General features: G+C 37.2%; 1 protein-coding gene across 1 annotated transcript; it reads right to left on the reverse strand.

Annotated features, from left to right (window-relative positions):
* Positions 1 to 3891: 3891 nt before the first annotated feature.
* LOC116033233 lies at positions 3892 to 13104 on the reverse strand. Its single transcript, XM_031275991.1, has 6 exons — positions 12841 to 13104; positions 11969 to 12031; positions 11592 to 11808; positions 9551 to 11476; positions 6057 to 7354; positions 3892 to 5932 (listed from the first exon to the last, which is right to left on the reverse strand). Exons 5-6 carry the CDS (start codon positions 6092 to 6094, stop codon positions 5038 to 5040), a joined length of 933 nt encoding a protein of 310 aa, XP_031131851.1. The 5' UTR covers positions 6095 to 7354; positions 9551 to 11476; positions 11592 to 11808; positions 11969 to 12031; positions 12841 to 13104; the 3' UTR covers positions 3892 to 5037.
* Between the last annotated feature and the right edge of the window lie 1216 nt (positions 13105 to 14320).

Below are 14320 nucleotides of genomic sequence, written 5' to 3' on the forward strand. Positions count from 1 at the left end.
ACCAAAATAAATACTAGACAAAAAACTGGACCAAACCATATCTCAAGTATAAACGGGGACAAACCCGCTAATCAACAATCAAAATATGTATCTAAACTCATAGTGGTCACGCGCCCTCTCGCGCCTACCACCAGCCCAACCTCCTTTGTGCCCGCTAGCACGCTCAAACCGACCATCATGCTCAATATAAGTGTCTTCCTCAAAGTCATCTCCCTCAAACAATCCAAAACTCGGCTCACAATCTGAGTCAGAATTCTGGCCATGTAGCTTTGAAGAAACCATCAAACTAAGCAATCCCTCTAGCTCCCTCGACCCAAGTAAACTCGTCGTAGTGGACTTCAATAGCTACACCTGATCGACTGTCCTATCCTCCTTACTAAGGCAAAATTCCCAAGTCTTGTTTGAAGGAATAGTTTTGGTACTAGTATTCTCCCTACAGAATTCAATGTTTTTGGCATTTGGGTTCACTACAACAAACTCTCTATTTAGCGACATATAATTAGTAGTAACCGCCTCTAAATAACTATTTTGAGGCGATTTTAGAAACCGTCGCTAATTTAATATGGATACTTAAATAATTAATGGTTAGTAACAATTACATGTGGCGGTTCATAATAACTGCCACTAAATAATTAAAACTCTATTACTCTACCGTTAATAAATCAGTAAATAATAATAATAATAATAATTAAATCGGTGCTCTAGTTCCCCACCTTCTTCACCACACGCCCATTTTCTCCGCCTTCTCCGACTTCCTCTTCTCTGCGATTTTCCGGTGGTCGGCTCTTCCCTACGATTCCGCCTATTCTCTCGCCGCTCATCTCAAATCTCACATCGTCAGTGCCCTGAGACTAACCGCTCACGACCTCAACCCTCACTACCCTCAGTGACTCACGGCCTCACGTAGACGCGGTAAGTCTTTTGGAATTCTTATTTTTATTGAATTTGAGTTGATCTATGTATCTTACATTCATACAAATTGGTGGATTTTTATTTCTATTGATCACTCAGCCGCAAACTTCAGTCGAGCTGCTACTACACGCCTCCGCAGATGCAGTCGTAGGTCCGTCGACCGCCGTCAGTCGTGAAACAACAGCTCATCAGGTTTAATTGATTTAATTTCATAAATCCCTAAATATGAAAGTTTGCCAAATTAGTGTATGAAGTGTATGTGTATGTGCTTTCTGCTCAAAGATAGTCTCGACCAGTAGTCTTGGTCAGTGCCCACTCCCCTCATTTTCAGATTTTACTGCTGAATGCAGTAAAAAAGTTTATATTATGATTCATTAATTGGCACTGTTATGCCACTATGTGTTTTCTTTGTTATGAGGTTTCAATCTTTTCTTAAATCATAGATGAACTTGTTGGTCCCGATTGGATGTGAAAAGTCTAGAGGTGGGGTGAATAGACTTTTCAACAATTTCAAAAATTATAACACTTTGACAATTTCAACTCTAGGTAGTAAGCATAAAGCAAATAAACAACTAAGAGTTCGCAGCGTAATAATAGTACGTAAAGTGCTATAAATAAATCAATTAGATATGAAGAGATATATCGCATGCAAAAGCAAACCCAGATGATAAATAAAGAGTGTATAGTAAATGGGTTTGTATGAATCATGAGGAATTCTTTACTAAAAGTAAATGTGAATAGTAAGGAATAGTGAGTGAATAGTGCATGAATAGTAAATAAGCTCTAGGAAATTGAAATGCTCAGTACATGCACTTGTGATATGAAGACTAATAATAAAATATGCAATGGAATGCTATGCATGCACACGTATGAAATGCAAGACCCAGATGAATGAATCAGTAAATGGGTTAGTACGAAATATGCATGCAAGAATAAATATGATGCAAGTAAAGTAAAGAGACAGAGAGGTTTATAGTGGTTCGGAGATGGTGTAATTCTCCTACTCCACTCTCTTCCTTTCACTCCAAGGAAGGTTTTCACTATCTTCAATCACCTAGATACAATAGTGAACAATGTCAATCCAACATTTCCCGAGTGTCTCGCACAAAGCTACACTCAATCCCGAGCACCTCGTACAAAGCCATGCTCCCGAGCGTCTCGCACAAAGCTACACTCCTTCCGAGTATGTTATACAAAGCTATACTCCCGAGCGTCTTGCACCCAGCTACGCTCCCGAGCGTCTTGCACAAAGCCACGCTCCTTCCGAGTGTCTCGCACAAAGCTACACTCCTCCGAGTATGTCTCACAAAGCTACACTCAACTAGGATTTCACAAGCCTCACTCGCTACTCTCCCTTTCTCTACACTCAGTAGATATGGGTTTTACAAAGAAGTATTTTTCTTCTTCTCTCTCAGACTTGAATTTTTCTAATCAGCTCAATACTTGCACTCTCCAATTTTTCTTCTCTCTTTTTCGAAATAATAGCTTAATTTTAGCACTCACTCAATTTTTCTCTTTGAAATGATATCTCAGATTCGTAGCCAAATGAGTGATTTAGAGAGGTTGAGAGAGGTACTTGTCTTCAAGTCTGCATGGGTATTTATAGCTTGAAAAAGCTATCTACCCGGTGTGGATCTATCAATCCTGATCGTCCATTTTGAATCTTGAAATAAATTTTCAACTTGTTTTGAAGCTCCTCATGGCATTTGTCAGATGAATTTGAAAATTGGCCTTTGTCTTTACTCAAATTGTAGGTAGCTCATTCGTCCAATTATCTTCAACAGATCTTGAATTGAATTTCCTTATCAAGATAGCCACCAATTTTGACTTTTCAAGTGTGAACACTTGACTTTGCAATTTCTTCTTCTGATATGTCAAGTTGATCTCTCCAAAATATTTCCTCCGGTGATTCTTGCTTAAACATGAATTATATCACCGAAAAATTCACCGACACCTCCAAGTTGGTATTCATCATATCAATTCGAATTTTGCCTCCAAAAATTAATTTTGGATTGAATTTTTGTTACCAAAAATTAAATTTCCACCTAGGAATTTTATCTCCAAGATTTGAATTTTTCCTTGTATTTTCGCTCCCTTGCATTCTGGAAACAGAGTGCCATCCTGCTGGTCATCTTTGTTTTGTCATCCTGATGAGCTTAAAATAATTTGCACACCTCTTTGTTGCACACCTCATCTTTGTTTTGTCATCCTGATGAGCTTAAAATAATTTGCACACCTCTTACCTCTTTGTTGCACACCTCATCTTTGTTTTGTCACTGATGACTGATGAGCTTAAAATAATTTGCACACCTTATCTTTGTTTTGTCATCCTGATGAGCTTAAAATAATTTGCACACCTCTCTTTGTTGTTCACTAAGTGCTCTGACCATTGCTCCATATTAACTAGCCTTAGTAGCGTTTCCTTTATTTTGTCTTTGTTGCTCACTAAGTGCTCTGACCATTGCTCCATATTAACTTGTCTTTGTTGCTCACTAAGTGCTCTGACCATTGCTCCATATTAACTTGCCTTAGTAGCGTTTCCTTTGTTTTGTCTTTGTTTTGTCTTCCCTTAGGTCGTCCTCTTTCCCAATTGAGTCATCCTCACCCAAAATGTTGATCCTGGATTTCAAACCAATGATCTTTGGCTTGTGCTGCACTTATCTTGTCCATCCTTCCATTTCATCTTTTGATAACTTTCACAGCATATAATTAATAAATAACAATATGCTGAATAAGTCTAATTCTCCTCAAATTCGGATGACATAGACTTAGACTTAGACTTTAGAGATTATTCACTAGACTCAAAAATAAAATAAGGAGACTAATAAAAATTACAATTTGGTTCATCAAAACTATTACATTTTATTGCATGTACTATATAATTTATAATATTTGAGTACTACTGACTCTATTACAATGTAGAATCTGTTCATAGTTACTTTCTCAACCTACTGAAGCACGAAGAGTCATTTATAATACTTTTTTTTTAAAACTATCCTCTCATTTCATATCAATCCAAAATGTCATTTATACAAGTAAGGCCCAAAAGTGACCATTACTAACTCCACTATACAAAGGTGTAATCTAAACTATCAAGTGCTATATAAGCATCCTCTATCCTTCATGGCCCTCCTAATCATATACAAGAAGATATCCACTAGCTCATTCACCTAACAATCATCAATACAATGGATCCTGCCCCACACCAAAGTGTGGGAGCAATGCTCTCAAAGCCCGTTTCATTTCCTCCTTTCCTTCAACAATCATATATCTCTTTTAATAACCATCCCCAACCACCTTTAAAGTCATAGGCCAGTTACCCTTGTACAGAACTCTGCATTTTACCAAGAGCAACCATAACAGCCTACAACCTTAAGCAATGACCCTCACTTCCTTCACCCTTGAGACACAGACCAACCTTTTACGTACAGAGCTTTGCAATTTATCATAGAGGGCATTAATGGCCTATACCTCAAGCAATGACTCCCTCCACACTACCACCCTTAGAGCTAAGGACCAATCACTTGTGTACAAAGCTCTGCATATTATCACAAGCAACCTTAGCAGTCCCTAACCCTAAGCAATGGCATTCTCAATTCAGCCCACCCTTTACTTCAACATCATTCACTTTCTCCATTTTTCTCCTTTATTTCCATCCACCTTCACCACATTTCATTATACAGCCAAGAACACTCCCACATCAGTGTGTGCACATGCAAGATTCATAAGCAATCAGATCAAGAGAGATGAGCTAAGTTGGATATCTTCCTACATATAATGAGGACAACCAGAATGATATTCCAGCTTAAATAGCCCCAACAACCTTTGGCCCATCCCCTCCTATTCAGATCTCCATTCTAACATCAATCCTAAATATCAAAATCATATGAAAAATAATAAAGAATAGTGAGCAATAGCCCAAACCATGTGCTCAAGCTGCTGCCCAACCTTAGTTGCACTTCATGCAGTGTTCTCCAAAAATGATGATTTCCAGCCCCTCCTGCTACTGCCCTTCCTTAGCATTCCTACCTGCAAAAAATAAGTCAGTTCTTCTCACGCTATTCTTTCAAAACTCCTTGTTTTTCCTCTTAAACACTCATTTTCCTCTCTCAGTCTCTCTCTTTTTCAATCTCTCTTTTTCTTTTCAATCAAACTCACTCTTCTCCTTTCTTTTTTCATTCTGCAGATTGGATGATTCATTAGCACACAGCAGACCCCCTTAATCTGCAAGGGCAGACCTCCAGGATCCCACACAAAGCACTCATCTTTTACCTCAAAGCTCTCCTCTCTGAATAGCCCAAAACTCACACCACTCCTCACACACATTCCAGACCAGCACCAGCTCACAAGGCACCCAACCATCATTAGCATGGCCAGGATGATAACATTATACATAATCATTCCCTGGGATAAAACCAAAGTGGGGCAGTCCCTCCCACTTGAAAACATGAAAAGCACAGCACCAAGGAGACCTTCCAGCCTCCTGAAAACCACATTTTGACCACTGCAGCCCCTCAAAATGCATCTAGCCATACAATTGACCTCCTTACTGCAGTATTCCACTTTCAGTTTAACCCTTCCCATAGGGGTCCCCCTTTCCCATTTTCTTCTCAAATCAGTTTCCAAAACAACCTGGTATATACATTTCCTCTCACACCAGTTTACACAGTCTTGCACCATCTGATTCATCAAATTTGTCCACTCAATGCTAGGCTGCAAACTGTAAACACCAGCAAGATAGAAGTGTCCCCTACTATTCCTAATAAAGAAACCACAATCTGTTTTTTCAACATTTGCTGTCCAATTTATCTTCATCCATCCTTTGTCAGACCTATTCCAAGCACTTCTTTTTACAATTCTGGTGCACCTAAAGCTTTCAACCCTTTTCATTATAAAAACCCAATTTGGAGGGAAAGCATCCCAGCCTAGCCACTTCTTTTGAACAGCCTCAGAAATTCTTCTTGCCACTCTAAAAATTACCCTTGAGATTGCAGGCCTACCTCCTCTATATTTACAATTTCTGTATTGAACTCAAAGCTCTTAGAGGATCACCACAATGTTATTGAGGTGCTAGTAATGGCCTTAGTTAAGGCCTTACCAGCAAAGAAACTTTTCATTATACTACAAAAGTCCTCTTTGGTTACCTCCCAACAGGATTGGTAGAAACCCCCACAAAACCCATCAGGTCCTGCTGCACTATTGGGGTTCATGCTAAAAACAGCTTCTTTGATTTCCTCCAAGGTGGGTTCCTTCATAAGCTTTTTATTGTCCTCTTCAGTCACCATTCCCTGCAAACAATTGAAAACAGTGTTATCAAAACTAACCTCCTAAGGAAGATATTGGTTCTTGTTCCTCCACCCATACTCCCTCATCATTTTTTATTTTGTGTATAAACTGCTCCCTTCTTCTCCCTCACCAACCCGTGGAAATACTTTGAATCACAATCTATCTTTGCATTCTGGCCTAAGCCATCTTATATTCCAGCAGATTTGAATCAGATGGATCTGTCTGCACCTTTTCCTCCAACTCCCTCACCCCTCACTCTTTCATTTTTTCAAAAATATCCCCAAAAGTTCCCAGTTCCACTCAATTAACACAAATTTTACTCTCTTCAACTTTGTCATAAATACATACATTGCATTACCCTCTACCCTCTCACTCCAAGCCTTTTGCACCACTCCTAATAGCTACTCATGTTCAGTTGAGAAGCCGTTAATTAACATATAAATATGCTTTAATTGTACTAATTTCTAAGTGAATATTATGTGTTTGTGCAAGACAGAAGGGTATTTCAAGTATTTACAGCTCAATCATTCGGAACCGGGACCTAGGCATAAGGAAGCGTAAAATGAAGACGAATTGGGATGAATTCAAGGCAAAAATGGGTCAAGAATGAAGGGTCAAAACCATAGCAAGTTCAACGGAGAATTGGAGCAAAGGAGAAGCTAGAAAACACCCCCGGGTGGGTGTCACGCTGGAGGTCACGGTGTGACCTGCAGTGTGATACCATGGTTATCTTTCAGATGGTGTGTGTCACGCTGCAGGTCACGTCGTGACCCGCAGCGTGACCAGCACCATCTGAAAGTGGCCTGTGTGGTCACGATGGAGGTCATGTCGGCGTGACCTCCATCATGACCTACAGGCCACTTTGCGGATTCAAGGCGTCACGCTGCAGGCCACTAAACATGACCAACAAAATAAAAGTCTAACATCAATATCATAACAGAAATGGCACACAGGCCTACAATATAACGGCACGCAGGCGAGCAAACGGTAACATCCAGAAAGCAGTTCAAACCAGCACCCCAACGGGATTAGCTACTATGGGCCAACAGCAAGCCTGGACAAACCGCCAACGGATTTGAAAAATTCCTACCCGGCCACCGTTCAGCCCGGGTCAGGGTGCAACTTTTTACCACAAGCACCTACGTTAAGGCATGACCTGTTTCAAAAGAAACCCACAAGGGAGAAACCAAAAAGAACCAACAGGTCATATATGCCTCAGAAACTAGGTATGAACAAGTAAGAAGCATGCAGAACAAGGAACGCACACTCCCAATATTTATTGAAAAGAAAAGAAAAAGGAAGAAAGCAATAGAAAGAAAAGAAATAAAAGAAAGAAAAGAAAGAAAGGCTGCACAGAGACACGAACAACAGCATCCCCCAATAATCGAACCCCCCACCGGAACCCAAAGGGGTTCAGCCACTATAGGCCAGCAGCAAGCCTGACCAGGTCAACGGATTTGAAAAATCCTGCCCGGCCACCTTTCAGCCCGGACCAGGGTGCATCTTGTACCGCTAGCACCTGCGTTGTCGAGGCTAGACCTAGTGACCCAGGCCATCATCGCCTACAAACAAACCAAACACTTCATTCCTTTCCTATTCCATTCTTCTTCTTTTTTTTCATTATACATTTTTCTTCCTTCATCTTTTTCTTCTTTTTCCGTTCAAATCATTTCTCTTTTTCACTTTTCTCTTTTTCCTCATTTCATGTTCCGTTTTTTTAGCAGCAGGGGTTAGGGTTTAGCGTTATGGTTTAGGATTTAGGGTTTAGGTTATGTTTTAGGGGTTAGGGTTTAGGTTATGTTTTAGGGTTTAAGGTTAGGCGTTAAGATTTAGGTTATGGTTTAGGGGTTAGGGTTTTTTTTTAAAACAAAGGAATACTTTTATTAAATAAACAAAGGGCTTAAGGTTAGGGTTTAGGGTTAGGGTTTAGGGTTATAAATTAGGGGTTATGGTTTAGGGTTATAAATTAGGGGTTACGGTTTAGGGTTTAGGTTATGTTTTACAGGTTAGGGTTTATGGGGTTAGGGTTAGGGGGTTATGGTTTATGGTTTAGGGGTTATGGTTTAGGGTTAGGGTTTATGGGGTTAGGGTTAGGGGTTATGGTTTATGGTTTAGGGGAAGGTTTAGGGTTAGGGTTTATGGGGTTAGGGTTAGGGGTTTATGGTTTATGGTTTAGGGGTTATGGTTTAGGGTTTAGGGTTTAGGTTAGGGTTTATGGTGTATGGTTTAGGGTTTAGGGTTTATGGTGTATGGTTTAGGGTTTAGGGTTTATGGTGTATGGTTTAGGGTGGGTTTAGGGTTTAGGGTTTAGGGTTTAGGTATGGTTTAGGGTTTAGGTATGGTTTAGGGTTTAGGGTTGTGGTTTAGGGTTTAGGGTTTATGTTTTAGGGTTTAGGGTTTAAGGTTTGGGTATGGTTTAGGTAGGGTTTAGGGTTTAGGGTTGGGGTTTAGGGTTTAGGGTTTAGGGTTGTGGTTTAGGGGTTATGTTTTAGGGTTTAGGGTTAGGGTTTAGGGTTTAAGGTTATAAATTAGGGGTAGGGTTTAGGGTTTAAGGTTATAAATTAGGGGTTAGGGTTTAGGGGTTAGTGTTTAGGGGTTTGGGGTTTGGGGTTGGGATTTGGATGGGTTTTGGGTTTTGGGTTAGGGTTTAGGGTTTAGGGTTAAGTTATGTTTTAGGGTTTAGTTTATGTTTTAGGTTTAGGGTTAAGTTATGTTTTAGGGGTTAGGGTTATGATTTAGGGTTTAGGGTTATGATTTAGGGTTTAGGGTTATGTTTTAGGGGTTAGGGATAGGGTTAGGGTAGGGAAGGTTTAGGGTTTAGGTTATGGTTTAGAGGGGAAAAAATAATTTGATAGATATCTGTTCTAATAGTAAAATAAACACACATCAAAACTAAAAAATACATAATGAATAGTTAAAAATAATAATAATAATAATAATAATAATAATAAGTAAACCAAGTCAATAAAAGACTTAAAGCTCAAAAGAATACTTCTAAAGAAATCAAAGAAAGAGAGTAAAAACTGAGGCGGAAACTCAAGAAAATTACAAATATGAAAAAAAAAAAAATTGCAACTAAAATTATAAAACTAAAAAGAACACGTCAAATATGCTAGAAATGCAAATAAAACACCTGAAAAAGTAATTTAAAAATCTTAGTCATATATGGTAAAATAAACTTTGAAAACACACATTAAAATAAAAAACGCATAGAAAGAATACCAAAAAATCTTAGCATATTATATGCAAGCACATAGAGGAAGGAAGAAAAAGATTAAAAGACCTTAATAATTGGGTAGAATATAGGAAAAACAACAATGACGAGCAAGCTAAATATTGCCGAAAATCTTACACCGATGCTCAATCCAACAACAATGACGAGCAAGCTAAATATTGGCGAAAATCTTACACCGATGCTCAACCCATACCATTAAGAAATAGACCGGGGGAACAACCTGCCAAACAAGGGTGAAATATGTATATAAGTGGCACATAAATAATAGTAGATTTACTCAACGTTGTGCAGACAGACTAGAGAAACTAGAGAAATAGTTACTGATATTAGCTTAGCACCCCAGGTAGGCAAAAGAGCATCAATAAATACAGGGATGAACAATAAAAGAGAAACCAGCACACACACACACACATACACACAAAAAAAAAAGCTAAGAATATCATCAAGAAATTTACAAGCCTGCAAACAATATCATATGTTTGATGTTAACCAGTTAATGAAAAGGATCAAGAAACAATGTATGTTATAACAAGTTACAAGGACAAACCTCAATAATCAGTTCCAACTCAATATTCAACACTTGGTTGAACTGCGATTCACTCACTCCATTCTTACACAAATTATAATGAATGTAAGATAAATAAACAATATGGAAAAACTATAGAACTCTTTTTTTTTTATCTTAATTGTAGATTTGTTATCTAAAGTAAAATTTTTTCTCACCTCATGTATTAGTGCATCTTCAAACATATAAAAGAACACTTGAAAATCACTAAATGGAGAAAGATTATATGATATATGCAATGCGATATGCATCTTACTTTTTCTTCAACTAGGACAAATAATATGTTAGGCACGGCCACACATGCAAATTTATCAATATACTACCTTAATAATTTGGGTGGGATATAGGGAAAACAGCAATGAGAAGCTGGAAAACTAATGGTGAAAGCCTTGCACTGATGCTCAATCCATACTATAAACAAACAACTTGGAGAATAATCGGTCAAATAGGGTTGATATGCATATAAGTGGAACAAAAAACATGCCAGAATCGATTTACTAATTGTGCTGACTAGAGAAATTATCTAGCCAAAGGCAAGAATGAGAGTTCTTGATATTATTATAGCACCAAAGCAGGCAGTAGAGCATCAGTAAATATTAGCAGGGCTTTTTGGGAAACAGAAAAGAATGAACAAGACATTTGTTTTACAACAGGTGCCTATGAACAAGAGTCGAATAGTTGAATTGACTCTGTTTATCTCAGAAACAGACTCCTATTCTTAATTTTTTTAATATTTTATACTATAGGCATTTGTTCTTTGTTGTGTAAGAACAGATGCCTTAGTATTAAAAAAATTTAAAAATAAAAATAGGCTTCTAGGAGCAAACAATATTCAGCATGATCTAATTTAATCATCCACAACAACCAATTCAATACATCAATCAATAATAATATATCATAATTAACTAATAACCATTCATAACAATCCATCAATCGATAATAATATGTCCTAATTAACTAATACATATTCATAACAACCCATCAATAATATAATATTCAAACTACAATCCATCAATCCAGGTGTTAAGCAACCATCACAGAAAAGTGAATTAAAAGTAGTTAAGGAAGCAGATGATGAAGGAATTGATTTTAAAGAAAATTAAATATCTCCCAACAGCAGCTACATGAAATACCACCTACAACATATGCGTGTACTATGTGAAGTCAAAGCCATATGAATTAAAAAGGCTTACTCGTCTCCAAAGAGGAAGTAGCTTAGACATATGTGTGTACTATGTGAAGTCAAAGCCATATGAATTAAAAAGGCTTACTCGTCTCCAAAGAGAAAGTAGCTTAGACTCTCACCCAAATCATGTAACACACAAAAAGAAACTTTTTTACTATAAGGACTACTCTGTATAATGATCGAGAATCAAAAGACGTGGCTTGGGAGGCAGGAATGATAGGACTGGGAATGGTCACAATACTGGCAATGTCCTCACTAAGGATGTCATCTTCACTAAGGATTTGGATTAGGCCTGCAGCTAAGAGTAAATTAATCAAAGCCATAGAGACTAATCCAAAAGAAACAAAAAATAGAAATTCAAAAGAAAACACAAAGGTTGACTAATTAAAAGATTTGGGGCAGACAACCTGTCACGTAGCAGACTCTATCCCAGCCTGGGAGGTTGCCGTGAAGTCACCGACAGCAAGAAACCGAGGGATATTGTCGTCACACAAGGTGCAGTTTATTTGCCCAAATCTTACCACCTCATCCAGATTGTTGCTTTCATGAATTTCAGGGGCAAATTACACACTGCACCTTGACCTTGCATTCCTTTCATTCTCCACTGCAGCCAGCAGTTCTTGGCTGGATATAAAAAAGCATTTTAACATAACTTTAGATTATAATATAATATTAAAAATAAATAAATAACTATTGACAACCAATTCCTAATCAAGAAAATGATAGTATATATGTTTTAAGCACAGTGATGAGTGGTCTGTTTGGCCGCAAAGTGTTTGAGTACCTGGCAGCATCTTCCAAGAAAACTTGCCTTGAACAAATAGGGCAATCCTTGCTTCTCTGAGACCTAAACAATAACAAATAATGCTCAATATGCATAGGAGTAAATGGATCTTAAAATAAATTATGACCATGACAATGTTGTGTACGTACCACTCAAGTATACACTGCATGAGTGATTAACTCCATATAATGCAAACATAGTAAATAATCAGAGTTCCAATGCAAGGCAGATAACAAAATATCACCACAATCCACATGATAATCAATATTTACTCTATGTTATGTGGGTAAAAGAGGATAACAAGACCAGTGGAATCCATACAATGAAGCGAAGGTTAAAAGACCAAGAAAGCATATCAAGCAAGGGATGTTTACAGAACCATCAATGAATCCATGGAATTTTATTTGACAGTTGAGACTATCAGATGGTCTTCCATAGTTCTTGACTTCTTGGCAAACAAGCCCTGAATATTTAAATATTCTAATTTTTCCTCTTACTTCTTTGTTTATAGATTATCTCAAATCCAAAAATCCATCAAATTTCCTTGTTTTTTTTTTTAACATCCAAAGGAGGGGGTATATCCCAAGTTATCAAATTTCCTTGTTACCTAAAACATATTGACATGGATCACGCATCAAAACCCCCATATACTTTATCCACTTGAAGATACACAGACATCTAGACAACAAAACTCCATGACTCCACAAACCTTGATTACCTTTGCATAAAAGCAACTACAATTCCTAAAATAAAATTAACATAACATTCACTAGAGAAACCGAGGGATACTGTCGTCGCACCTCAGAGATTGCCCCGAAAGAACATATTCGGAAGAGAAATAAAAGAAAAGATAGGAAAAAGTTGGATAAAACCTGATAGAAGGTTAATTGCAAGGAGACGAGTGTTTCAGGTCCAGGGGGCCGTCGATCGCGAACAGGGAGACGATTCCTCGCCGTCTAGGGTTTATGCGCCTGATAACCTAGTCGCCGGAGAAATACTGGCCGGACGGGCCACCAAGTAGGTCGGCGTCCGCCACCGGGAATCGCCAAAGGCCAACGAGAGAGTGTCAAGTCTAGCGTAGGGTAAATGATCTTTTAATGCTGGCGGAGATTATAAGAAGGCAGCTTGGTTTTCAAAAAAAATAAGAAAGCAGCCGGAAAGTGGGTTCCCTCAACGGCTCAACGGATAAATTTTTTTATTGAGGAGTTCAAATTTTATTTTTTTTTTAAATTCCCCATAGCCAATGTTTTTGCTTAAAACTAATTTTTTATTTTTTAAAATTTCTTTCAAACAATTAAAGGGGGTTTGGTTGGATGGGGAGAACTATAAAGGAAAACGATAGCAAAGAGATTAATAATGTGGGAATAAAGTGGAATTTTAATTTCAATGTTTGATTTGTAGTAATATAATTACTTGGAATTTCAATTTCAATAATGTTTGGTATACACGGGAATTGGAATAGAAAATATAAAGTTCAAAATGTTGTTTTCAAAAAAAAAAAGTTCAAAATGCTCACAATAACATATTTAAATACCACTAATCTACAATACCTCTTGAATTGGATAAATTGTAATTAATTTTTATGCAAATATTTCGTCAAATATTAAATTTCATAAGCTCACATCCAAAAAGAAATTCATAAAAATAAAAGTTCACAAACTAATTAAACATAGTAGAATGTTTTTAATTTTTTTTAAAAAAATTTACATCCAAAAAACATCATAGAAAATGGTTCATCACGCTATGATCGAGAATGAGAGGTCAAACATCAATTTTAGGTTTAAAAAATAGGTAACTCTATCTCAAGGCCACTTATCTTTTTTTCTTCATAAAAATCAAGGAATTGAAATACCAATTGGGGAGGGGGAGGGCATGGGCAAATTATTATGTGGATTATGGTATGTGGCCCATAAAAAAAAGTAATTTTTTTTTTGAAAAAAAAAAGTAATTTTTAATATACTAAAATTATATTATTTGTGTATCGAATTTACATTATATAAAATAATATATGTTTACAACTTAAATAATTATAATTTACTTTCTCTGGATACAAGGTACATTTTTAATATACTAAAAGTATATTATTTGATAGTATACAAAATAATGTACTTTATGTACACAAATAATGTACATTTTATTTATGGTCCATCCAATAATGCTCCAAAGATAACCTATTATGTGTTTGCAGAGTTTGTAGTTAACATATTATCTGCCTTTAATTTATTTACAAGCACGTAATATGTTAACCGTAAGCACATATATAGTATGTTAATTGCAAACACATAATTTTTGGACCAAGATCCACATGCAAGTGCAAGATCGCCCATGGTCCATGGTATAACAATTGTAAGG

This window comes from Ipomoea triloba, chromosome 1 (genome assembly GCF_003576645.1).
Source record: "Ipomoea triloba cultivar NCNSP0323 chromosome 1, ASM357664v1".
NCBI lineage: Eukaryota > Viridiplantae > Streptophyta > Magnoliopsida > Solanales > Convolvulaceae > Ipomoea > Ipomoea triloba.

Coding starts and splice junctions, on each gene's coding strand:
- LOC116033233 (XM_031275991.1), bottom strand. CDS start 6,094: ATGGGTTTTGTGGGGGTTTCTACCAATCCTGTTGGGAG. Junction 5,933..6,056: donor TCTACCAATCCTGTTGGGAG/GTAACCAAAGAG, acceptor AGTTCAATACAG/AAATTGTAAATATAGAGGAG.